We start from the raw sequence: 26,225 nt of genomic DNA on the forward strand, positions 1-26,225 counted from the left end.
CTGCTGCACTTTTGCCGTATTTCATTTCTTGATTTATAATTGTGAAAGTTTACCTAACTTCAAATCTGATTCCTGACTCAAAGTATTAATTTAAAAATATTTAAAATTTGAAAGCAACATTGTATTACTATTGAAATATTTAGAAAGAAATATTTACAAGAATATTTAGAAGAAATACCTATAAAACACTTCCAGTGTTACTATTTCTGTTTTTCATGCATTCTTTTCATATCCTGGTAACTTAGCACTGTACTCTTTTGTGGGTTTTTTTATAAGAGCACTGAGAGGAAGATTAAAAAGACACATTCAACATACAAAACTCAACTAGTATCACATCTCTGAAACCTACTCCTATCTAGCTCACTGCGCATGTCTGGAAATCTTGGAATGATACAACAAGTTTTTAAAAATCTGAAGTAATTTCTGCAAAATGTTGTGTAAAAAAGCAAAAGTTTCTCAATGGGGAGTCTTAAGGAGGCTGTGCTGCCCACGATCACTGATTGACACTCGATACAGGCATCTGAGGAATGGCTCAGATGCTGGTTCCAAACACCAGGCCGGAGCAGGTTACGGGGGTGGGTGGCAACGGACCGGGTGTGTATTTCATTTAACTGTAGGCATGTTTGTGTGCAGTGTTCAGGAGTTTTCATCATAAAGGCAAGAACACAATGCACAAAAAGGGCTTAGCTCGGTCAGAAAGGCACTCCAGTTGCTGAAGCACATAATTAGGGAGTACGGAGGCCAAAGAATACAAGTGAAGATCACTTTTAGCGCCATCAGGCATTTTGGTTGCATTTCGTACTTCAGTTAATGTGGACTTTATTCCTACTTACACTCTAAGGATTTACTTGAGGAAGTATAGTTCCAATTATACTGATCCCATTTTCAAGGGGTTTTATTATACACTCATTCACCCTTTCTCCCGACTGGAGTGCTTCCCTTACTTATATTAACTTATTTTAAAGCGCACATGAGCCTGTGTGTGGGCGCGCACACACACAATTTCTTCTGGCTAACACATTTAATTCATTTAGCTCTCTGCTCTCTGATTTTATCTTGCCGGTATTCTTCCATATCATCTCTTAATTAGTAAGCTATTGTTCCTTCTTCCACCTATCCCCAGAAATTGTTCCAAAACTTTCACACTGCTATTAAAAAAAGGGAACACTTGTAGAAATTTGGGCTCCTTCTATAATTGGAAGAAAACAATATTGACATATTCTAAGCCCTTTGGAAGTGAATTTTGAATTGATTTCTCACAGGCTGCCAATAGCAAGGTTTATAGAGTGTCATTTTGACTCTGCCATCTGGCCAAAAGAACAAACTGCCAGTCCTGGTTCCCCCAGGGGGAAAAGTGAGCTAGAACTCAGCCGATAACTGAGATGATGGCCGAGATCTGTAGTCATCCATTAGCAACCCTGTGAATGGTGTGGAATATTTAGCTGGAACTAAGCTTCATGAGCTTTCAACTTGAAGCTTTCTAGCCTCAGGTTGAAAAGAGTCCTTGGATAATTTATTAAGCATGATATGATCAGATCTTGCTTTCTCTGATATGTGCTTTTTTCCCAAACTAAAAAATATAAATGTTAAGTATCTTGAATGTGAACTGCAGAATTTATTTAGGTGAGTTCCTTTTAAGAAAGCAAACCATATGTTCCTCTCAATCCCCAACTCCTAAAACAACTCCAAGGCATAAAATTTTTGTTCCACCAATTAAATGAATGACTCCTCAGTTACAAAAGGGATGACAAGAATTTCGCATTTTATTTTAAAAAAGGCTTCTAAATTAAAGGTGAATTCTGCATTTTGAGAAAGATGCATGTGAGTTTTACTAGGTAATCCTCAACTAAGCAAGCAGTGATTTTAAAACTCTTTGTCTGAAGCAGTGAGCTCATTGTGCCAGTGGAACAGTGCCAGCTATCAAAGTGGAGTTGACAGTGTGAGTTCCTAGCCTTGCCCACAAAAGGTAGTATAGTAAGGAGGAAGCATTTAGCATCTGTACAGTGCTTCAGAGCCCTTAGCATATACTCACACTTGATTCTCAACCATTTTATGAACTGGGTAAGAAATGAACTACAAGCTCTATTTTAGGGCTAAGAAAACAGAGCCGAAGAGAAATCAAGTAACTTGTTGCCAAAACTTGTAAGTCGTAGAACCAGGCATTCTGATTCTCGCTTCAGTACTCTTCACCTTATATATAAAATGCATAAAGCAGAGTGTATTTGCAATGAAAAAGTAAAAAAAAAATTGAAATAGTACTAATAAACAACATTTAAAAATGGAGTAAGACATTTTTAAAAAATATGTAATACTGATGCTTGAAAAATACAGGCTTAACTGGGGAATTGGGGAGATGTAGCTGGAGACCTAAGAAGGATTTTGAACCAAACTGCTGAGCAGCAGTGGTGAAGATTACCTTTTGATTCACAAACACGAATGTCTAGAAAAAGAACAGGATGGAAGGGAACAAACCCAGGAACAAAGAGGAAAGGGAGGAAGGTTTTGTGCGACAGCTGGGCATAGTGGAAAAGTGAGTTGGTGACTGTGCAGAGCTTGGAGTACAAGACAAGTAACTAGGCTGTGTGTGGAAAGAGGTAGGGAGAAAAATGATCGGGGGTGGGAGGAGTAATACACACGATGTGCTGTGAAGTGTAAATTACAGAGCACTGGAGATGTGACAGACACTAGGGCACCCTCACCCAGACAGCCTGGCGTGGCAGTGCAGAAAGGAGCTCGTCCCAAGGTGGGCACAGCTGGTCATTCCTAGTACATTGCTAAGGGGCATGTGTATTACTTGGGGATAAGTATTATGTTCATTGAAATGTATCTGAACTCTGCTTTGAAAAAGTTGTTCCTCATTGTATTTGTTTGGTCTCCTTAGTTATATTGAGCTTGTTGAAGGCAGAGACCTTTATCTTGTTTATCTTTGGATTCCGAGAGAGCCCCCAATAATGCCTTGGGGCATTAATGTTAACTGAAGGAAGGAACTTCGGCCTAAATATAAACCACTTGAGGGCAGAGATTATGTTTGTATTTAAAGGAGTCTTTCTTATCGCCCCTTAGTGCACAAGGCAGTACCACAGTACACAAAAGTACACAGTGGGTGGTCAATTAATGCTTAAAAAATAAGCAGTACTTCATTAGGCAAGAGAATGTTATCAGCAGTGGGTACAGTGTAGCGGAAAAACTTGTCTCTGGGCATAGGAATGGGAAAAGCAGTACAGAAGGAACAGCAATAGACTTGATATGAGGGTGGATTAGAAGATGGTATTTAATTTGTCCTTATGGCACTATTTAAAAATTTTAAAGTACTTTATAAACTACCAAGTACTCTCCCATGTAGAACTGTTTACATCTATCTAATGTACAAGGCAATGGGTTGTTAGTGGAAGTTTCAGGAAGATGGCCTTAAGCAATCTGGATGATCCCACTTTTGTGTAATGAAGAATCATCTTTACATACTAGACTATGCTACAAATATAACATTAGAAATTTCACTGGTGACCACAAAGCACAATTCAGCTAATGTCAGTTGTTAGACACCTAAGGTAGCTGATGTAATCACAGCTGTCTGACTTGTAGAGGAGCTTCCCGGAGAAAAGGCTCTAATGGGGTTATACAGTGAATCTGATTTTGAAATCAGGCTTTTTGAAGGCTTACCTAACACTATTCCTCACAGAAGTAAGCTAGTGCGTTATAAATATTTATCTATTTTTAGAAAAGAAAAAGGCCTTCCTGATTGTTCCTAGACACAGACACCCAAAGTGTATGTAGAACCTATAAGCCAGGCGTGTAGGCTTAATGTCAGGTGGCCAATTAAACTCTCACTACTTTCTCTCCTTTTAGCTTGAATTCTTAATTTAAAAGGTTTTGTAGCTCAATCTTACTTTATTTTCCTTGGCATCAGGAATTTTACTTTATTATACATGAATATAAATTAGAAGTATAACTTAAAATGAAGTCATCCCTTAATGAATTTCTGTGTTTATGGATATAAAGTAGACTTCTAAGAGAGTCATTCTAGTGGTAGTTAATAATTAGTTCTTCTCAGCCATTCTAAATATATTTTTGATCCACAGAGAACTATTTTAAATTCATCATGACCTAAAAAGTATTTAGGTACTCTTCTTCAAAAAAATATAAGGCATCTTAGCAAAGGATTAATTTTAGATCCTCAAACTCTTGAAGAAAAATGCAGACACATGCTATTGGAAGGCTTACTTTCCAACTTGTATTACTATAATTTTCCTCTAATTATTTTCTTACTCTATTTTGGGGAACTAGAATAATGATCGAGGACATCAGCATTTCCTAATGAAAGTTTGAAAGACAAATGAGATGTATAAATGCAATGTTCTTATAACATATAATAATCACTTTTTCAAATTTACCTTTTCTCATGTTTCTCTAGAATTCTTTACATTTTTAAAAAGTTATCTAAACTATGTCAGTTTGCTTTACAAATATGTAACATAATAATATGATTAAATTGGTTATTACTTGGGTATCCATTAATCAGGTATAGTACACCTTGTAAATTAACCTTAGCATGTTTAGAAACACTCGTAAAAGATTGATTTTTACCCTTTCCCACAGATTATATACATTAATATTTTAAACTTGCAGTTAATTATATCTGGCCTTCTACATTCAAACTCTTGTTCAGGAACAAAATTTATAAGGTGACTCTAATAATCTTAGTGAGAATTCTATGTGAAATTAAATACAGACAAAAAACAGCACAGAATACACAGTACCCACCTTGGAAATACTGTCCATATCTCCTGAGCCTGAAACGAAGTACAAAAAGAAAGCCTTTATTAGAATGTCTTCAATATAAATAAATGCAGCATACTTTTGTTGTATTTTCCAGTGTGCATATCCTGAATTTTTAATCTTAAAAAATTCCTTTTTTTTTACACTGTATGGTAAATAAGTATCATTTGATGGCAAATGCAAGGAAGAGTTGTACCTCTAGTTCCCAATAATTTAGTTTTTGGGGGTTTTTATGTATTGGCAGAATAAAGAAAACTGTTGCTATCAAAATTCCTGAAAGTAAAATAATGGAGAGATTTATATATACTACTCAATTCAAGATTCTAAAATGTAGGTATATGTGTATGTGTGTGTGTGTGTGTTTAACTAGAGAGCAAGAGAGAAATCTCCAAATGTTTCCTGACATGATGCTTCTAAATCTGATAAAATATAAAATGGACGTTTGCAATAATACCTGACAATATTCTCAACCACATTTCAGTATAATAGCCAAAAGTAAAGTACTTTTAATAATATAATATCACATATTTGACAGAAATCAGTATTCATGGCAATCTATCAAAAGTAAAAATGTCTTCAAAATATAAGATTGTTTTATTTTGATTCTTGGGAGAAATGAATAGCCAATGCTAATTTCTTTTTTAAGAAGTGGAATCATACATTATACCTCCTGGTATAAAGAAACAATAATCAGATCTTTGCCCCAGTATTAGCTTTATTTTAAATTATTTTAAATACACAACAGTCACAAATAAAGGTAGGGCTTATTAACATGATTAATTTGTAAATAAGCAGGCACAATAAACTGTTAAACACTGAATGTATGTGAGTAATTATGCATCTACATAAATATGTACAATAATGTTCATTACAGAAATGAGCCACATGCCAAGCATGTGTGAAACTCTTCTGCAAATTCTACTCTAATGAATAATACTACTAAGAATTCTCTAACTCTGACCAAATGTCATCTTTTTGTGCATAACTTCATAAATTAAAAGACTGAAGAGTACATTATCTTGCAAGAAATTGGAAAATAAAATTCTAGAATGGTGCTGTCTGGTAGGACTTTGTGTGATGATGGGATGTTTTTCTGTGCTGTACATGATTGATGGCAGCCGCTGGCTAGATGTGGTTCTGTGCACTTGGTATGTGGCAGTGCAACTGAGGAACTGAAATCTACATTTTATTTATTTTTAATTTAAAATTAAGTAGTCACACATGACTAGTGGTTACCATAATTGGACAGTGGAAATTAAGGCTTTGAAATATAGGCAAAATAAGTATGGATCCTTAAAAGCAGAAAAATCTACCAATGTGTTGAAAATAGTTTCCTGATTACTGAGGTTACATAGCTTTTCAAAGTACCAGAGGGTGGCATTTCCTGACTTTGGGTGGGGTTGTGAAATCTGTGTATAATCTAAGTAACTCATGGGCATGGCTTCTCCATCTAAGTAAAAGATGGTCTGTTTTCAAAAGAAAAAAAAGATCACAAACATCTACCCCCTCATCAACTCTTACATTAGTTTATAACCTGTGAATATGAGCTAGGTTAGGACAAATCTCACATTTCTGATTTTCAAATGATCTATGGTCATCATAAATAATACACTACAGATTAAACTACAGGGGTGAGGTAAAAGATGAAGCACCTCAAAATGAGTTTCTGCACGCAGAAGAACTCTGCAAACCCTAACACTGGTATGTAGAATGAAGGATTTGTTTTGAATTTATTTCTAAATGAACGTCAAATTTAATATCCTTACCTAAAGAGCCATTCATGTGATGTGACTCCATTCCTCCTAATCCACCCATGGGTCCATCTGAACCAGGGCCCATTGGAAACTTCAAAAAATAAAGAAAAGAACAATAATAACATTGAAAACAATTGTTTATATCAATGTTACAATATCTGTCTTTAACATTTTAGACAATCCCACAACTTATTTTCATTTTCATGATACAGAGATTATTTTCCTAAAATTTTTTCCAGCCTTGTAGAGTCTCTAACTGGACTGCCCTACTTCCCTCAACCCATACTCTCTCTGTTTGGATCTTTAGACTAACCCTTGTTCATAACCAAATCTTTCTTCTTCAGACATTCTCAAGTAGAAAGCACACACATTCCAGTGCAAGCGATAAATATTCTCTTCTATGTTATTGACAAATTGTGCTACTATAAATAAGAGGTGATTTTTACGAAGCTGCTAAAGATGATAAATATCTTATTAAATAAGAATGATTCAACATTATTATACCAACATTAACTTTTTTTTAGCAATCTATTTTTGTTCAAATGGGCATAATTTCATCTTATACGTTAAATATTTTATTTACTTTATACATCAAAATTATTATCATTTCAACATAAGTCAACATAAGAATTTTAATGAAATATTTCACATCATTTCTTTCATACTAAGTCCTCAAAATCCAGTGTATATTTTACTCTGACAGCACATCTCAATTTGGACCAGCCATTGTCAACTACCATATCACACTGGGCAGATTTCAAGTTTCCCCCTATTGTCTTCTCTGTTAGGAAGCTCCATTATAATAATTATTTGTTTCTCAGTTTTCGGTATACTATGAAAATTCTCTTATGTCTCCTGATTTTTCTTTAATTTGAACTACCCTATATATAGATATATATCTGTGTTAACTATATTTTGTTATAAATATTTTTTTGTTAACACGTAGGTCTTATCATGGATAAATAAAATATTTTTCTGTAAGCTTTTGTGGAAAAATCACAACCATATGCTTTATTAAAACACCCAAATTCATTCAGCAGAACTGCTTCGGTTCCATATCTAAACTCTGGATTTCAAAATCTAAAGAAAAACAAGTATATACAATTTCCTCTTTTATTGTCAAGTTTGTCAGGATGAAACACATAAAATAGGATCACAATGAAGAAATTGGTGATGCTAAAATGAGGTATTTATACATTACCTGTTGTTTTCAAATAGCCAGTATTATTTATTAAGTATCTGAGATAAAATAAGACTACACACCAACATTTTGTAATTAACTAGGTTCACTTTTACATTTAAATTATATTGATATGAAATCTTTTAGAAAGCATATGATTTTCTTAATATCCAATAAGCATCTGGATTATAAAATATAAAGCTTAAAGAGTATCCAAGAAATGGAATGCATTAATACGAGTGTTCAAATACATGACAAAAACTTTTTAAAATTCATATTTACATTAGGCCTGTTAGGTCCAGGAGGTACTGCATTCATTAAAGTATACATGTTGTCTCCAGAATTGGTTGAATCTGAAACAAAAAATTACTTAATTAATATCTTTCTTTATAATCTATACCCAAGACATCACAAAGTAATAATCAAAGATGATCTGGACACCTACACATATTAATAGCTGCAGTACCTGAAACAGTCATTACTAATGTTCATTTTCTGACCCAGAATCACTATTCTGAGGTTGTAAATGAGGAATATTTACCTAATATATTAGGGATAATCACTTGAATAATTCAGGTAAAAAGTAATTAACTTAAAAAATCTAAAAAGTTAAAGTTTTTCTTTTAAAAAACATCATGGATTTTTTTACTTTTTTAGGCAATTTATATGTATATGTATAACAAAAATCTCTAATATTCAGATTCAGTATATCTTTTCCGTTTTCATTGTTTCCGTATATCGATATAAATACAGGGTGTCCCAAAAAAATGTATAGCTCAATTCTGAAAATGAAATGCATTTTAATGAACACTGCCTTTATAAATATTCAAGGTATATGTATACATTTTTTGGGACACTATATATAACATTTGAAAGTATTTTAAAGTATATTTCATGTCTATTAGCTAACTCTAAGTCTACAAACGTGTTTTTATAATGTATAACCTAGAGTAAAAGCTAAATATTTTACATTTAGGATATATTAATTATGAAATAAGTTTTTCTATTTTTCTACAATTACATTGTTTTTTTAAATACAATGTAATGGGCCTTTCTATTTTGAAAAAGATGTGTTTCAAATTTTTTACACTGATTCAAGGCAGAAGATAAAAATTAAGGGCTCCCTCATGGCAATAACGATAGAGCGGGAAATGAACAATGACTTTCCCTCTCATTTTGTGATTACTTATTGGACATTAATAAGTTGATTATATTAGTGTACACCACTTATACTCTAGTTTAGATGGCATGTATTGGTTGTTTGTCAACAGTGAAAATCTAAGTATGGTTTTTCATGTCTAGATTAACACATCACACCAGCGATTTTTAACCGTTTTCATCTCATGGCACACATAAACTAACTACTAATATTCAGTGGCACACCAAAAAAATGTATTTTTTGCTGATCTGACAAAAAATAGGTATACATTTTTTTAAAACATCTAATGATGTTGACGAATTTTAAAAATGTTTTTATTGATTTCAGAGAGAGAAGGGAGAGGGGGAGAGAGAGAGAAACATCAATGAGAGTCAGACTGGCTGCCTCCTGCGCCCCCTGCTGGGGATGAGCCCTAGCCGAGCAGGTGGCCTGGGCGGAACCCAACTGGGACCTCCAGGTCGTAGGTGATGCTCAACCGCTGAGCCACGCCCACCACACAAAACAGGTAGAGTTTTGATTCATTCACCCCCGACGGCTATCGCTGTGCTGGCTGCGGTCATTTTCTCTTTGGCTACCTAAGGGAAACGAGGTCAGTGCCCCTGAGGAAACTGTCAGGTACCGCACGCTTTAAACACTCCCGCCGCACCCGCACCTGCACCCGCCCCGCACCCCGGCTGCAGGGCTGCGCGGCGCTGTTTGTGCGCCCTGCCCGCCAGGGTGCCTGTGGCCTCCTGCGCGTGCGCGCCCTTCTCCAGCGCCGCGCACCTGTCCTTTCTCCCTCCAAGCATCGGCTGCCCATCTCCACCTGCTGAAATCCTACTCTCTACCGGGCACCCCGAAACGCTAGGGAGGTTTCCTCCGGGTCCCAATCGCAGAGCCTCCCACCACTGAATTCCGCTCTGCATCACAGCTAACATTCTGTCTTCTCTCCCGCTTCCAACGAGGTTGCACTAAGCTCACCGGGAGGAAAGGAACATGTCTAACTCAGGTTGTGTATTTCAGACAATAGATATCCGCTAATTTAACTAAGAATAAAATCTATACCATAAAAACTTATCTTTTAGAAAATCTTGGATTGGTTTTTAAACATAGGAAAACTGCAAATGGTTTTTCACCTTTACCAGCCTTACTAACTTTACTTACTGGTTTTAGTAATTAATTTGAAAGGAAAATGGGTTGTATATTTTAAGTATGCAGAAAGAAAAATAAACACTGTTTTTAAGACTAATCAAGAATATAATTTCATCTAAAAAAGAAAAAGTATTGAGGGGAATAAAGTTGGTATTACCTAAGAAATATATGATTTCTTTCTATATACAGAAAAACTTTAAAATAAAGCTGTGTTTCTCAAAAAAATTTCTTTTAGTACTGAAGTAAAGTGTTTATTAATCACAAGTACCTTCATAAATATACTTCAGCAAATAGAAATGCAAATGTGGGCAAAATGTTCAATTCACACAATTCTATCTTCAATAAATTCTGTTTTGCTTCAATAAAGATGCTCTGAGGACAGAGATCTATGAAATATTTATGATGTATTCCAAAGAGTTAGTGAGGCAAAGTAAAATTTGCATTAATTATCTAATTTTGCTTTTTCAAAATTAGATTCAAAACTTAAAAATATTCATTTATTGGTATAATTAATGATATTTAATTTCAAGCTTCTATATATCTTAGACTTCAACAAACCAGTTAAGAGCATATGAATTTAACTGTGTAACATAAATAAAAATTTTCTAAGTGATAAAAATTTCCCATCTATTTCATTACCCAGAAGTTATCACTGATAAAGTCTTAGACTATTTTCTTGTTTTCTACTTTCTAGATTTCTGTGTTATATATATTTAAAATAAAATTGTGACATTTATTCTCCATGTAATTAAACATTCTTTGATAATAACTTTAATGTTTACATTATATTGCATAAAAATTAATTTATTAGTTTCACTAAAATTAGATTTGGTATGAAGGTTGTACCTACTGTTTCACTATTTACTATAACAAATGAGCATCCCTCTACATAAATCTTAGATTATGCCTCCAATCATTTCTAGTAGTAGGATTGTACAGTCACGTAGTATAAACTTTTTCACAGCTCTTGATACATGTTGCCGGAGCACTTTGTAGGAGGGCTATGCCAATGTAAACTGCCACCATTAGAGTTCTCAAGACACAACACATTTAACAGTCTGTATTAAAGTCTCAACAAGAAAGAAGAAACCTATTTAAAATAGTTACATTAAGTGATTACAGGAATACCGAGGTATTTTAGTTTAGAAGATTAAAAAAAACATTCCACACTACATAGTGGATCTATTAGCTAACTAATAAATACCTATAGATGTGTAGGATAAATAATATTGTAGGCACATCTACATCTATCTTAGTAAGATAATAGATTGGTGGGTCTGATATGTATATTAAACCTAATGGATCCGTGTATTTCATATGTTACTTATGTAGACTTTTTCTAAGTTGTGAGATTTGGATCTTTTCCACAGTCTCAAGGAATCTTTTAGATACATTATTGGACAATTCATACAGAGCAACACAATTTGCATCCTGATTATATGTTAACCACACAACAGAAATTTTCTAAATTCTTAAAGTGATTGGACAATAGTTGTTTAAGAACAGGGTTTCTTCCTATTTGCTATGGTCTACTTCTGTATCCATAAACGAGACAATGAATACGACTAACTTTCAGAATAATTTCTCTATTTTATTCTAATAATCAAGTGCCAATGTGGCTAGTTTGATTACAATACCTGCTGGACTAGGCATGATGGGTGTTCCTGGTGGCCCTCCACCTCCCGGAGGACCCTAAATAATTACACAAAATTTCAGTAAAAATAAGGCATTTCATTAAACAATATAAAGAAGAAAAGTTAGACTTATCTTAATAACAATTTGAAAATAACAGAGGAAATGAATTTTCTCTGTAATTTATTTTCTTTTAATGCACAATCACTTCAACCTTATGCAAAATATAATTTAGCTTAAATATGTTGAGATTGTTTTGACAAGCTTCCCAAAACAATGAGACTGTAACACTGATTTATTTATTATTCATGACTTAATCACACCAGGTATAACAAGGTTAAAGAGAAACTTTAATGAAGTCTTCACAAATCCATAAAAGAGAAGTAATTCATATGTATTTGTGATTTAGTTTATTGTAATTTTCGTATTTTTTGTATCAGTGGCTTTTACAGGAAACTAAAAATGAAAAGATACTTATATGTTTAATAAATACATTGATTCTATTTCTCTCTTCTATCAGTATCAATTGCACAATTTCTAGAGCATTGCACCTTCATTTACCATATCAATCAGAAATGAGAGGCAATGCTGACTAAGGCTGCAGCTACACCATCAACCTGAAACGGAGATTAGGTAATTCTAAAATTATTTAGTCTTTTCAGACAACCAAAATGGGTAATTCAGGTAATGTGTTTCAGAATTTTTCAGATGTACAGTAATCAAAACTACTATTAAGTGGCTTAAGTTTCACTTCATTCTTAGTGTGTAGAAACAGTTCACTAATTATTTCAAATGACATTTGTATTTTCTATTTAATAAGCAATTTAAATTCCTATTCAAATAAACATCTACAATTTCATAAAACTATATATCAGGCTTATTCTTAAGTGATTTTAAAGAAAAATAAGTTTTACCCAAATTTTCTTACTTTCATTTCTGTTTCACAGAAAATGTTAAAAAATGGAGACTTTCTTAGTTTGGAAACATTAAGCACTAAGTTCACAGGTCAAGAGCAGCATGTGCTTTTCACTATGTTCATTAATCACTGTTTCCATGGAGGGTGAAGTATTTTTTTCCTACTCCCGTTAGCCACCACCTCTGAAAATTTCTTCAGGATTTTCCTTTTTACCATTTTATCCTTGCTTCTCTGTTAGGCATTTCCCCTTAAATAAAGGGTGGGGCAAAAGGAGGCTTAACAGTTGTGAGAATGTGAAGCACAGTTTAGTCTTGTTTTATTATTTATTAATTAATGTACTATTTGCCATACACGCCACTGTAAACCTACCTCTGTCCCACCCTGTATTATAACAAATTATCCTGCGATGGCCTTGAGCTGCAGCAAGGATTATCATGTAATGAAGGTTAACAGGTCATTTGGAAGTTCAAGAACTCATGTAAAATCTGCTACTTTGACTTCAGATATATATATGAATTATTTTAAAATTTTAACATGTATTAAATAAGAAGAAAAATAAGTATTTTCAATTTCTAAGAATGAAAAAACAACTTAAACCTCCCCCCCCCCCCCCCCCAATTATTCTGCTAGTTTATCCCCTTTGTGATTGGGAGAGCTGAATGTCTTTGTAGACCTTGGGGGTGGAGGTTATGCATTCTCCCGAAGAACTGCAAATTCAAGCAGATCATGGTGTGACTGGGGATGGCTTTCTTCATGACTGGGCAGAGTGTACCATACTGGTTCACAGAAACATATGCTAAAGTAAGACACAGTACTCAGGGCAATCTTGGCCAGATTGATAACTGTTTCACTAATGAACATCAATGTATGTCCTGAGGTTGGCAGACGAAACAACTCAATACAAATCAGATGTTCACGTCTTGGCCAATACACAGGGCTCTTCTTAACATCTGGACAACTATTTCATTGCCCAAATAAAACGTAACATCAATTCTTATGAGCAAAGAAACCCAAATGTACTTACTACATAATTCCCAGGAGATGCTGAGGAGTATGGTATCTGGAACATGAACAGGACAAAAAAAAAAAAGTTTGATATGTGCCGCAGTATGGAAAATGACCTACAATGAATCTATTTTCTAACTTTTATCAAATTTTAAAATGTATCACAAAGGATAGTAAAGGATAAAGGCATTTTTATCTGTATGAGTGCTAGAAAACTCAATAAATGCATTATCTTGAATTTACAAAAAAAGAGTAGACTTTAGTCAAGAAGAGCTTAGACAGAATTACAGCTGGCTTTGTTATATTGGTTTCGGGCCAGTTGTACTCACTGCTTGGTACTAATGACACTTATTCTGTAATTAAAAAGATATATATTTGTGCAGCTAGAAACCAGATTTTTTCAAATTAGTAGCCTTTACAGATGCAACTTCTAATTTATGTGCATTCTGAGGCATTTTTTTCCTTAAAGACAGGTTTCAGGGTACTACATTCATGCAGTACTTGACATACAGACCTCACCTTTCCCCCCTTGCTTTCTAATTAACCACTGGAAAATAATAAATGCAAAAGATTTTGTTACTGTCTCCAAAGACTACTAATTTGTGGGGATTAGATATAGGTAACAAATTCCCTTCAAACCAAGCTCTTTTCTAGAGATTGAAAGGTATTAATATAACATTGCTATGATAATTTAAAAATAAAAACTGGAAAACATATCTAAAAATAAGCCCTCTTGAATGTGGGTATCAGTAGAGAAAGTTAAATCCAAATATTTCCTTTCTTCACACAGCCGACTTGCTCACTTACATGAAGATCCTGTCCACCCAAAGACGTTTTTGCCTTATTCTGAGTAAAGCCGATAAATTACTATCTCCTTGCAGTTGAACAGCCAGGGTAGAAAGATTATAGGCCCGCACCCACGACCCTCCTTCCACCCAACGCCTTCATATAATTAAACATCAAAATACTATGAAACCATAAAGCAAGCAGAAGGAAGTACAACAAAGCCATGGGTTTCCATTATGAATATGTCTTTGATTGAGGAAATATTTAATATTGTTATTTGAAAACTCTCCTCATTGACTGGTGTCCTTGGTTTGCCTTGTGTGCAGACCACATGTCTCCGAGGTCTCTGGCTGGTCTGTTTGTGGGTGGCGCGCTGCAGATGCCATGACCAGGGCACCCAGCATCACAGTGATGGGGATGACTTCCACTATGAGTACTGGTCAGTAAACATTACTCAGCTCGGCGAGTGTGTACAACTTTGCTCCCTTGGGCTCCTGAGTTCACGATATACTATCCATCCTGAGCTTTGTATTTTAAACTTGCACATCTGGCCTCTCCAAATGGCCTGCTCACCCACTGGCTGCAAGTTTTATCTCCCTATAACTGGCTCACGTTCTTCCACCTCTCTGTTGCCTACCATCATTCCCAAGCAACTTCACAGTACACTCTGACCACCCTTTAGATCTGTGGAATTTACACTTCACTGCCTTCCTTTACTTCACAATATACCCCCTCTCTTCCATTTATGAGCGACCACTTCTCTTGAAGTCTTCAGAGATCTAAACTGTTCCCTTGCCTGACATCTTTCTTATTTCTCATGATGTTCACAAAAGATTATTCTATATTTCAATCAGAATCTTCTCCCATCCCAATTCTATGTTTACTAAACCCATTTTTTCCTATTAGATTCCTACTTAATTGCCTCTGCCCCTCCCCGTGCCACCGTCAGCATTTTCTTTCTTTCTCTAATGTCTTAAATTCACTATCCTAGAGCCTACTTTGTTAATTTCCACCCCTGCAATCACTCCCTAGCTACCTTTTCTGTTTTACAGCAGGGATTTCCTGGAGAGAAACACAAAACAAGCTTGACAAGGTCCAAATATAATCATGTTATCCAGCTTCAGCCTAGTCTCCATGAACAGGTGGAAGTATTTTGGCTCAGCCTTTATGGGAGCCCTGAAGCATTCCAGTAGTGTGCCAGGAAATCCTGCAAACTCGGGGGGAAGGGAAGCCCCATTTTGTAGTTAACTTCTGTGGTGTAAATATTCCCACATGGCAGATTTTAAGCTACCAATGATTTAACAATTAGCTCACAAAATTCCTGAGTATTTAATAACTGACTTTTGTGAGCTGGCTCTCATGATGATTATACCATCCTAAGTTGGTACCTTGCCCTTCTGTTATACATTAATGGCATCAAATTCTTGCTATGCCTTCATCTTCAGCTCATTATTACTTATAGATTTTAATTTTTATCCATTCATCTCAGGTAGAAAAAAATATCTTTCTGTCTGTTTCCAAAGCTAGCTTCTCCTGACCATCCCATTTCTGCTAAGTCCTTGCTCCTTTTATATTTTTAATTTTTCCCGCTTCATGGCTCCTTCAAATACAGTTAAATTTAATAATCATTTAAAATACTTTAAAAATTTATCTCATCTAGCCGTTCAATTTATTTCCATTTTTGCCCTGTTGAGCTCCTTAATTTTGGCTTATACTCGCCGTTTCTACTGCATAGTCTTTGATGCCCTCATAAAAACAAAGGGAGCATTTGGGCTCCTCCCCCTAGCACTCTCCTGAACCTGCACTCCTCAAAGTTACCAGCAGTATCTGACAGCTAGAGTGAGAGACATACAATATAACAGTGCAGGTAGAAGGATATGTGGGTACAGAAGACATATCTGACCTGGGCAGCTGAGACTTACAGAGAGTGGGTGACCACCAGGAAGACAAAGAGAAAGGACAGCATGAAAGACAGAAGGGAAGGGAGGGAGGGAGGGAGGGAGGGAGGGAGGGAGGGAGGAAGGTAAGGGGAGAAAAGAAATGTGAAAGTATATAGTTTATTAGGGAAATGATTATGTGATTTTATACAGCTGCTGCAGTGTGGGACTTGTAGGGGGTATAATAAATGATGAGGTCTATGGTAGAATGGGAATGAATTTAAGCTGTAGGACACAGGGAGTCAGGTTTTAGGCAGAGATTGAAATTTGTGTTTCAGTAAGATAACTCTGGAGGCATCACTAAATATGAACAAAGTTAGGAGAGGATTGTAAAAAGTCTAGGCAAGCGATGATAAAGAGGGTTTTATGCAATGTTGATTAAGATAAGTAGGAGGAGGAGAATTTGAGACTTTTGGCAAATGTACTAGGCAGGGCTTGGTGACAAACTGGGTGAGGTGGACAAGGGAAGGAAAAGTTGAGGTAATTCCTAGGTTTCCAATTTAGTGACTCTGTAGATGACAGTGCTACTGATTTATAAAGAGGGGACTCAGGAAGGGGGGCAAGTTTGGGGAAATGTCTGACATGTTGAATTTGAAGGCACCGGGAGACACTGAGGAAGATCTGATCAGCAGGCAGTTGGAGATACAGGTCTAGAACTTATCAGAGATTAGCACTAGAGATACAGCTTCAGCTGAGTAAACTCCCACTTTGTGCTGGGCACAGTACTTCATCTAGGATTTGATTAGATTTTGTGATAGTTGAAATCACATGAAAATGTTAAAATAAAATAAAAAAACTTAGGGTTGGAATTAGAGAACATTACCAGTTGAGAAAGGGTGAATGTGACCAGGGGAAAATTGGGAGAAAATATCTTACAAAAGTCAAGCAAGTTAGACTTTTATGAAGCTTGGCTAGGAAATGCCTAAACGGGGCTTATTCTTGAGTCCTGTCAGGCTCAAGCCTTTCAACCTTTCTGTGACACATATAAGAATAAATAACACAAAGGAATGTTAATAAAAATATGGAAAAATAAAGAAACATTATTAAAATGAAGAAAAGAAACCAACAGACATTTAAAACAAAACCCACATGTCAAATATGTCAGAGGTCAAGTATGACAAGGACAGGAAACAAGTCATTGTGTTTGGCTGGTAAACAGAAGGTCACTAGTAAATTTCAGAATAGGACTTTCATGGAATTGAAACTGTTTGGAAGTCAATTCAATAAATGTTTATCTCTCACCTGCTATGTTTCAGGCACTACACTACAGAGAGTAATGGAAAAGACAGAAAGGCCAAGGGATTCCCTGTCCAGTAAAATGGTGGGGAGGCAGTGGAAGTGAGAGAGACATGGGATGGTGTCTTGAGACTGAGGAAAGGTTGAGAGTAGTTTTCTATCAGCTACCCCCTCCCAGCTCTAGAGGAGTGGAAGACTAGGGGTTTAAGGATGTCTTGGGATTTTGTTCATTGACACAGTGTTAGAGGAACATTCTAGTCAATGGAAAGAAATAGGCTGAAGACTCCTTTGGAAGAATGAATGAGCCAGTATAAAGATGAAAATATATACTATTTTTTTAGTTTTCTTTCTTTTTAATGAACATCTATATGCACGGAGCAGAACCTATTTGGAGTGGGGCATGCGTACTCACTTAGGCTTAATGTGTGCCACTTAGCTGTAGTAGACGTTCGTTTTGGGTTTTTTCCTTAAAGAAGCTTCTGCTTTCTCTTTCCTGTCAAGCCAGTGAGCTGATGAATCCAACGCTATGTTGAATATTTGTTGTTTTGCTTGTCCCTTCACCTGCTAACAATCCCCTGAATTTTCTTTGGTGAACCATACCTCCCTTATTTTTCCATGTGGTTTGGCTGGGGCTCAGGAAGTGGACATGTGAGCTTGGTCTGGGCAATATATCATCGCACCTCTGGTCGTAACTGGCCCATGAATGAGCACATGATCAAGCGAAGCAAATCCAGTTCAGTCAGCTGTTCCCACTACCTGTGCTTAACTGACAAAGAGTTGTGCTCACTGTGCTCAACTGGGAACTCTGCAGATATAAAGCGGGAGCTTCACACAGCCTTCTTGCCATGGCAAGGGGAACAAAAGTGAGCAATGAACAGGAACTGGGTCCAGGTGGACTTATTTGAATCCTTGGAACCCAATGTGCCGAAAGCAAATTTATATCTGGAATTTTCAGATACATGATCGAGTAACACTGAACAGAGTTTTGTTACTTTTCTGTGCCTTCTAATTAAAAGTGCCTCCAGACAAAGATAATTAGAATATTTTCAATGAAAGTTCTTGTTATTAATGAGTAGAATTTGCTGCATAGCTAAACCCAAGTGCACACAGTGCCTTGTGAAAAATATAAATGAGGAAAAGCATTTGGTGGAGTTGTAAATAAACTTCCAAATACGAATGAGATCAACACTGAAATGCTCAGATTAAAGGAAGTTAAAAATAAAAATCATACTTTTATTTCAAATTAAAAACATGAAATTTTCCTTAAATTCTTTCTCCTACTATCATGTAAAAGGGTGCCAGAAACATTTTTGATCAAAACACGTTTACAACACTCTGGATAGATAAAGATTACCCAAATAAATAAATATATTGTGGGTAATGGTAGGCAGATTCCTCACTTTCAGAGAAGTGAACTGTAACCATAGAAAGCAGAAAGTCTAGAATAAAATCTGTTGTGTTGGACTGAAAATGAAGCATCGGTGTGCACTTGTGGTTTTAACATATATAAGTAGATACAGAAAGATACAGGTGTGTGTGGTGTGCGTATACACATGCATCGATATCCTGGTTCTGCTGGTTGGGAAGGTCCAGAAACTGCATTACTCTCCACTAAAAGGAACCAGGGCTCCTTCAGAAATGGCTGTTTCCAGGGCTAAGGCTAGGAAAATATGAGATGCTCAAAGGATTATAATGGGGACATGTCAAATGAACAAGTGATCCAACTTGAAGAGGTTCCTACTGACGAAATCTGGAATAATTTTAGCATACAAAACCTACTGAATAAGAATCCACAAGTACACCTGATATACATGAATGAATGATGAATGAATGAATGAATGAGAAAGAAAAACTCTTCGTTATAGTAGAAAGCGAACTAATAAGCGGTAAAGGGCAGACAGAATTAGCAAAGAGCCATTTGGCAGCCCACAGAGTAAAACAACGATTCACCAGAATCATCAATGGATGTGAAAGCAGCAGATGAAAGGCCGAGGAGGAAGAAGGTGCCTACTGAGGTCTGAAAGCATCCACAAGTCAATAATTACAAAGGGAAAAACTAATTTTACAGTAGAGAGGCCTGCCAAGCACCACCTGCACTAAGTGATCACAGTTAATATTACATGTAATGGGACAAATCACCATCCTAAGCCTCCTGAAATCATGCACTGAGAAAAACACAAGATTACTTCTGTGCCATTTTCTGCCAAATATGCATCACCCAAATCTAATCATGAGGAAAATCAGACAAAACTAAATTATAGGACATTCTGCAAAATTATTGGCTTGCATTCAACAAAACTGCAAGGTTAAAGAGACAAAGAAAAGTTGAGGAACTGTTCCAGATTAAAGGAGACAGAGAGATAGGTCACATGAATGCAACAAGAGAACTGGGTTTTTCTTTGTTACAGAGGCCACTGTTGGGATAATCGGTGAGATCTGAGTAAGGACTGCAGATTAGGAAATAGCATAACATCTTTGTTAATTTCCTTACTTTGATTCTTACACTGTGGTTACAAAAGATAATGTCTTTGTTTTTAGGAAACACACACCAAAGAGTTTGGGGATAAAGGGTCATCATGTCTACAATTTAAATACAACACGAATAGTTCAGGATATATATGTATATGCAGAGAGAGGAAATCGTGAAGTGCGTGTGGCAGGTCTTTCACATGTGGGAATCTGGGCGAAGGGCATATGGGATCTCCTTGTGCTCTTCTTGCATCTTTTCTACAAATCTGAAGTTACTTCAATGTAAACATTTAAAAGAAGAAAACAGTATGTAAAACACTTGAAAACAGCACAACACAACAAACAACCACTTTAATATGCTGCCCCAAGGAACTAGAGACTTTCAGTATGGGTACAAAATGAAAAGTGTTTGCTGCTAAATATAGACAAGAAGCCTAAGAAATTTGTAATTCAAAATAATACAGATGAGTTGTCACTACAACAGAATCAGTGATATTTGGGGGGGGGGGGGGAATCCCTCTTTAATACTTTTTGCTTGGTTTCATGTAAACCCTGTGTTTTTGCTAGAAAGTCATCAGTTTTCTATGATTTTTTCCTTGTTCTCATGTAAATCTTTTTCCTTCCCGTTCTCTGGATGAAGATCCCGTTCTCTTTCTGAGGAGAAAACTGTAGGCCTTTCCGCACTTGATTCCCTACGCACATTTTTTTGAGTGAGGGAAGCTGTACCCACCTGCGACATATATTAACGGAAGGGACTGTTTCAACTCCGCTACTGCCCACACGCACGCTGGTCAAATGCCTACTGTAGACCGACCGCTGGCAACGGCGTGGTGTGCCCAGCTCCTACTGTAATGCCTAGTGTCTGCCAGGGTCTGAATAACAGGGCCGCTGCCCCGACACAGTACCTGGGCTCTAATGAAATCCTGAAGAGATGGAGGCGCCCAAACGAAAAGTCCTCGGAGTGTACAACTCTCTCCTCACCTCTGCCTCGAATACGCCCATAGTACACCCACTGGGTACAATGCCCCGGCCTCAATGTCAGATCCCGCCCAGTGTCCTCAGTTGCTTCTGGGGGATGAGTTTCCAGATGAGTGTATAAATGGAAGTGCTGCTGGAGGTGGGCAGTGGCGGGTGTGAACTGCACTCTGGCTGCTTGCCGTGCGCAGGAGAGGGGCGGCTGGCTGAGCTGACAGTGAGGAAGGAGAGACGAGTTTTCTTGCTTGTAGGTGGGAAGGCTTACATAGTTATGGTGGGCCATCAATTGTGCTTTCTAATCCAATTTTATCAAACATGCAAATAGTATAAACTTTTTTCCAGACTCTGGCAATAGGAAGATTGTCAGAGTTTTCAGAGTTATAAAAAAAATTGTTTTTTTCTGTATCTTCATGGATACTTTAATAGAGAGTGGAAAGAACTATATTTTGAGCTGCTAGTCAGATGCCATTTTAAAGTGAAATCTTGAATGTATTTGAAAGGCATATAGCAGCTAGAAGTGTGAATTCTTCAAAAGCATATAAGCAAACTAAGACTTTTGGAGGAATAAAGATACTCACATTATAACATAATCTGGCAAAAGGTATCTTAGAAAGAAGATTTGTTGAGATGAAATAGTACACTGAAGAGCTGAATGGAAGCGACATCCTTCTCTCCCCCTCAAATAATTTTATTTGATTAGCAAATGCCATAGTTATTAAAACTAAGAGGAACGGAGGTAATATGAATTACTTTTTCTCTCTAAAATATGCAGTTACTTAATTGAGAAGGAAGTTATTTCTGCTTCAGAATAGCAATGGATTTAGGATGATTCTTCCTATATAACACACACCTCACTTAAAATTTTCTTGGAGTTTAAATTAACATTAAACATTGATCAGTGTCATGCTTATTTGGCATTAAGGCCACTGATAGCCAATGAAGGAATCTCAGTGCATGTCAGTAAAAGGCATCCCCTCTGGACAGATATTCACAGACTTCATAAGCTGGACTTCAGCTCCTTACTGACTACCTTGATTCAGGCACCTTTGTACAGTGCACACACTACCCATACGGACAGAGCACACCTCGCTCACATAATGAAGAACACAAGACTTCAAAGTCAAGAAGGAAAAACATCTCCAGGATCATTAAATGAAAATCATATTAATTTAAGGTTGTAAGCCAACAGGCCCAAGGCAAATGGATACTTGCCTCCTGGGGCGGAAAGAAACCAAACGTAGGTGTAACTAGTATAGAACATATAATCCTAATAACTCTGATTGAGATTGACCTCATCTGACAACTTAGTGATTATAGAATTATTTTAGAAGATCAAATCATTTTATAATAAATCATTTTATGATAAATATGTTACTGTAATATACTTAAATCACACTTCTATCTTTATTTTTGAAGGTCTGTTAATCTACATAGATTGCCTGTTTACACAGACCTAGAAGTGAAATAATTAGTTATGAATATTTAAAAGGATATATACAAGATACGCATTTTTGAATGTTTACTTTTAAAAAATATATATCTTTATTAATTTCAGAGAGAGGAAGGGAGAGGGAGAGAGGGGGAAACATCAATGATGAGAGAGTCATCGATTTGCTCTCTTTCGCATGCCCCTTATTGGGGATTGAGCCCACAACCTGGGCATGTGTCCTGACCGGGAATTAAATGGGGATCTCCTGGATCATAGGTCGATGCCCAACCACTAAGCCACACTGGCCAGACTGAATGATTACTTTTTTAAAAAGATTAATATAATCAACTGCAGGTGTTTCAAAAGCAAAGATTTTTGTTATTAAATGCAAATAAGTGCAAAGATCATTAAAAAATACTCACTGAATTGGCATTTGTTGGGTTTGGCCAAGGTCTACCACCACCTGGACCCCTACAAGACAATATGTTAAATAAAATTTTAACTTATGCTTTGAATGTCTCACAATAAGCAATAACAAATCATAAAATACGAACATTTACAATGTAGTAACCATGAAGTTCTAGTTCAACAATGAAATTACTCTCTTTATACTTATTTTCACAGCTTTTTCTTTTTTTTCTAGTGTGTTAGCTAAGAACATTTTTCACTTTTCCTGAGAACAACAAAAAAATATAGGGATTGTAAATTATGAAAAAAAAAAAATCATTTCACAAAACAATTTTCTTTCCAAATCAAACTACTTTTAATAAGCCCAGATATTATAAGTTGTTATTGTAATAACGACTAAAAGTCATAATCACCCATAGCAGTAAATATATACATATACCTAAATCTTTATAAAAACACACTATTGGAGTAAAAAGTACTAATTATGAAATAAATACTATAAAGTATAATCTTATGACATCAACATAAGTACCCCCACTATCTCATCTCATTCAAAATGAAAATAATATTATGTGTAAAATATCTAATGTATAAAAACGATTGTTCTTTTTAAGCCACAAACAAATGTACATTAAAGGTGTCTAAATTTGTTCTCTGTTCAAAAAAATTGCAGATTATCACACATTATGTTATACATTTATATATCAATCTATCTTTCAGTGATATTGACACTTTAGTTACTAGTAAACAAGGGAATCCTATTTTTTGTTGTAATAATTGTTAGAACACAGTGGCTAGAGTAAATCTTGGGAAAAATAGGAGGTAACCTGTGCCAATGTATGTCAATATGTTACTTAATTTTAGGGTGAAGGAGAATGATTTACATTCCATAGCTTAAAAGAACATGAAAGTTTAAAAACAAAGTTAATGCCTAATTAAGTCGGAAAGGCCCCTTGCTCTCGTGCTTTAATATTACGTATACCTGAATAAATACAGCCTGGTAAGAAGTAGACGACTGTCAGCCAGTCCTCTGCAGTTAGGGTCACTCAAAATTCCCCTTTCCTTCTAACCACAGTGAAAATATTTAACTAAAAAAAAAGTCCCCTTATTCTTACTGTAGGGACCTTAAACCTAGAGTTCTAAATGTTAGCTAGATGCTGTCCAAGTTGGCTGTACTATCCATTTTTGCTCAGAATATTGAGAACTGGTTTTTATTGTGGGATTCCTCGGCGATGTAAACAGCGAAGGGCTTGCAAATTCTGCCCCTGGGCTCCACTAGGAGGCCCAGTGTGACTGCTCCCAGCTCTGCTCGAGGGAGAGAAGGGAAAATAAGATGCCAGAGGGGCTTGGTCCAAGCACTGCGCACAGAGGGTGGGGAACTTGTGCTGTCTCGGGAAACTGCTGCTTCTCTAGATCATGACGGTGGTGACGATGAAGATTTTAATTAATTACTGGAACACTTTAGGAAGATGATTTTTCACATAGGATTAAATGTCCTAATGGACAGAAACTGAGGTAAAACATAGGATATATGTTGTTCAGGTAAAACATTTGACTTGTTTGTTGTTAATCCATATGATTTGTTTGATGTTAAATAAAATACAATGAAGAAATTGAGAAATATTTATCTTAAAACAACATAAAAATATATTATATCCACATAATGACAAAAAATTTGTATACCATTATATCATATTTTATGTTTAAATAAAAACTATGAATAAAATATATTAAAAATAGTAAAATATTTTGTTATTTTAAAATTTGTTTTTTACATTAACATGCTAAATTAAATGTTAAACATTTTACTTAATTAAATAAATAACAATTAAAATAACTTTAAATTAAATGTTAAATGTTAAATTTATTATAAGTAACAAAATACTTTTCGTGCATTTCAATTATTTGACAAATACTAATCTAATCTCAGCACACTATGTATTTCATATTAAATTGCATTTTAATATAATTGGTTAAGAATTCAAATGGATAAACTAAAGTTCCCCAAATCTGCCACTATATTTGAAAACATTTTAAGTTTTATAAAAGTGCTAAATAAAGTAGGTGTTATAGTAGTGAGTAGTTCTATTAGAACAACCACTAAGCTCAGTAATTACTACTACTTTTGAGGGCAACCAGTGTCATCAAGAAAATAACCTACGAAGTATAACATAGGCATTATTTCAAATGAAAACTGCTATATAAATATAGTTTGAAGTAGAATAAAGGTTAGCTTCATTTAAAAATCAAGAGAAAAATGGAATTTAAAAGAAGTCTGTGTTTCTTGGTAAGAGTGTATGGATATGATGAAATCAAAGCAACCAGTGATTACCCTGGAGAAAAATCCTCTTTTCTTTTGTAATTTACAGTCATTTTATTTCCAGAAAATAACTACACAAACTTTATGATTCTGTAAGATATGACCTAGAACAAGAAGGTCTAGATCCTTTGAAATACTTCATCCCTAGTTTCTATAAAATACCAAGATATACAACATTGCATTAGATGTGCTTTAATGCTGAGTCCTAAATTCTTTGGAAATTTGTAAAAATATAATTAACTTAAAAATATAGTTTCTTTTAAAAACAATCTGTAATGCATTTGAAAACATTTACACTGTGGCTGTGGTTTGTAAATTCTACTTCAAATTACTGAAATTGACATTAAGTTTTTACTTCTAAAGATATACTAGTTATAGAACCAATAAAAGTATACATCATTTAATTTTTAGATGATACTATATATAATTTACCCTAAGTTTAGAGCATGAAATGTAAAAATTATATCAGAATAACCATTTTTTGGAGGCGACCGATATTTTTTAATAACAAAATTATTCAAATTCTATTCCAAATGGTTTATTCTTCAATAAAGAGATAAAATTACTAGTTAAAATACAGTATTTAATTACTTTAGTGGCGAGGGTTTGGTATTTTTCATTGTCATTAAACTTTCCTGGCAAATAAGAAAAAGTGATAAAGCTAAAGAAAACCCATCCAGATAATGATTCTCTAGCAGGTCCCTCCCGATCCAACACTCAAGTATCTTAGACTGTTAAAATTGTAGTTTAAGCTAATAGTATTATAATGCCATTTCCTTTCATTTTAGGTTACCCAACACGTAAAAAAGTTATATGAAGAAAGCCACAAATACCAGTAAGAAATACTTATTTGCTGTAACACAGTAAGATCTACTTCATTTGAAAGATAATAAATTATGAAATAAATTTCAATAAAGTTTACCCTATTGGGTACAGTGGAGATAATAATATGTTTTTTAAATGTCTCTTTAAATTCACTTTTGCTTTTTTGGGGCCAGTATTAATATAAAAATTATTCTCTCTGGTTTGATCTTCCATACATCAGAACTTTCCCTGTTAGAGGGACATGTTCACAAGTGTAAACATGTACATATTTACATTTTCACTGTCCT

General features: G+C 35.3%; 1 protein-coding gene across 4 annotated transcripts in view; it reads right to left on the bottom strand.

Moving 5' to 3' along the window:
- The window catches only part of SSBP2 (single stranded DNA binding protein 2), a 239,473-nt gene that overhangs the window by 11,026 nt on the left and 202,222 nt on the right, over positions 1-26,225 (bottom strand). For all 4 annotated transcript variants that reach the window (XM_016210348.2, XM_016210346.2, XM_016210347.2 and 1 more), the window contains 6 exons: positions 22,808-22,856; positions 13,573-13,608; positions 11,638-11,692; positions 7,993-8,063; positions 6,543-6,621; positions 4,762-4,790 (listed from right to left, as the gene is read on the bottom strand). In XM_016210348.2, the coding sequence (XP_016065834.1) occupies positions 4,762-4,790; positions 6,543-6,621; positions 7,993-8,063; positions 11,638-11,692; positions 13,573-13,608; positions 22,808-22,856 (319 nt within the window). The remainder of the gene's footprint in view (positions 1-4,761; positions 4,791-6,542; positions 6,622-7,992; positions 8,064-11,637; positions 11,693-13,572; positions 13,609-22,807; positions 22,857-26,225) is intronic.

Source organism: Miniopterus natalensis, chromosome 3 (assembly GCF_054644295.1).
Source record: "Miniopterus natalensis isolate mMinNat1 chromosome 3, mMinNat1.hap1, whole genome shotgun sequence".
NCBI lineage: Eukaryota > Metazoa > Chordata > Mammalia > Chiroptera > Miniopteridae > Miniopterus > Miniopterus natalensis.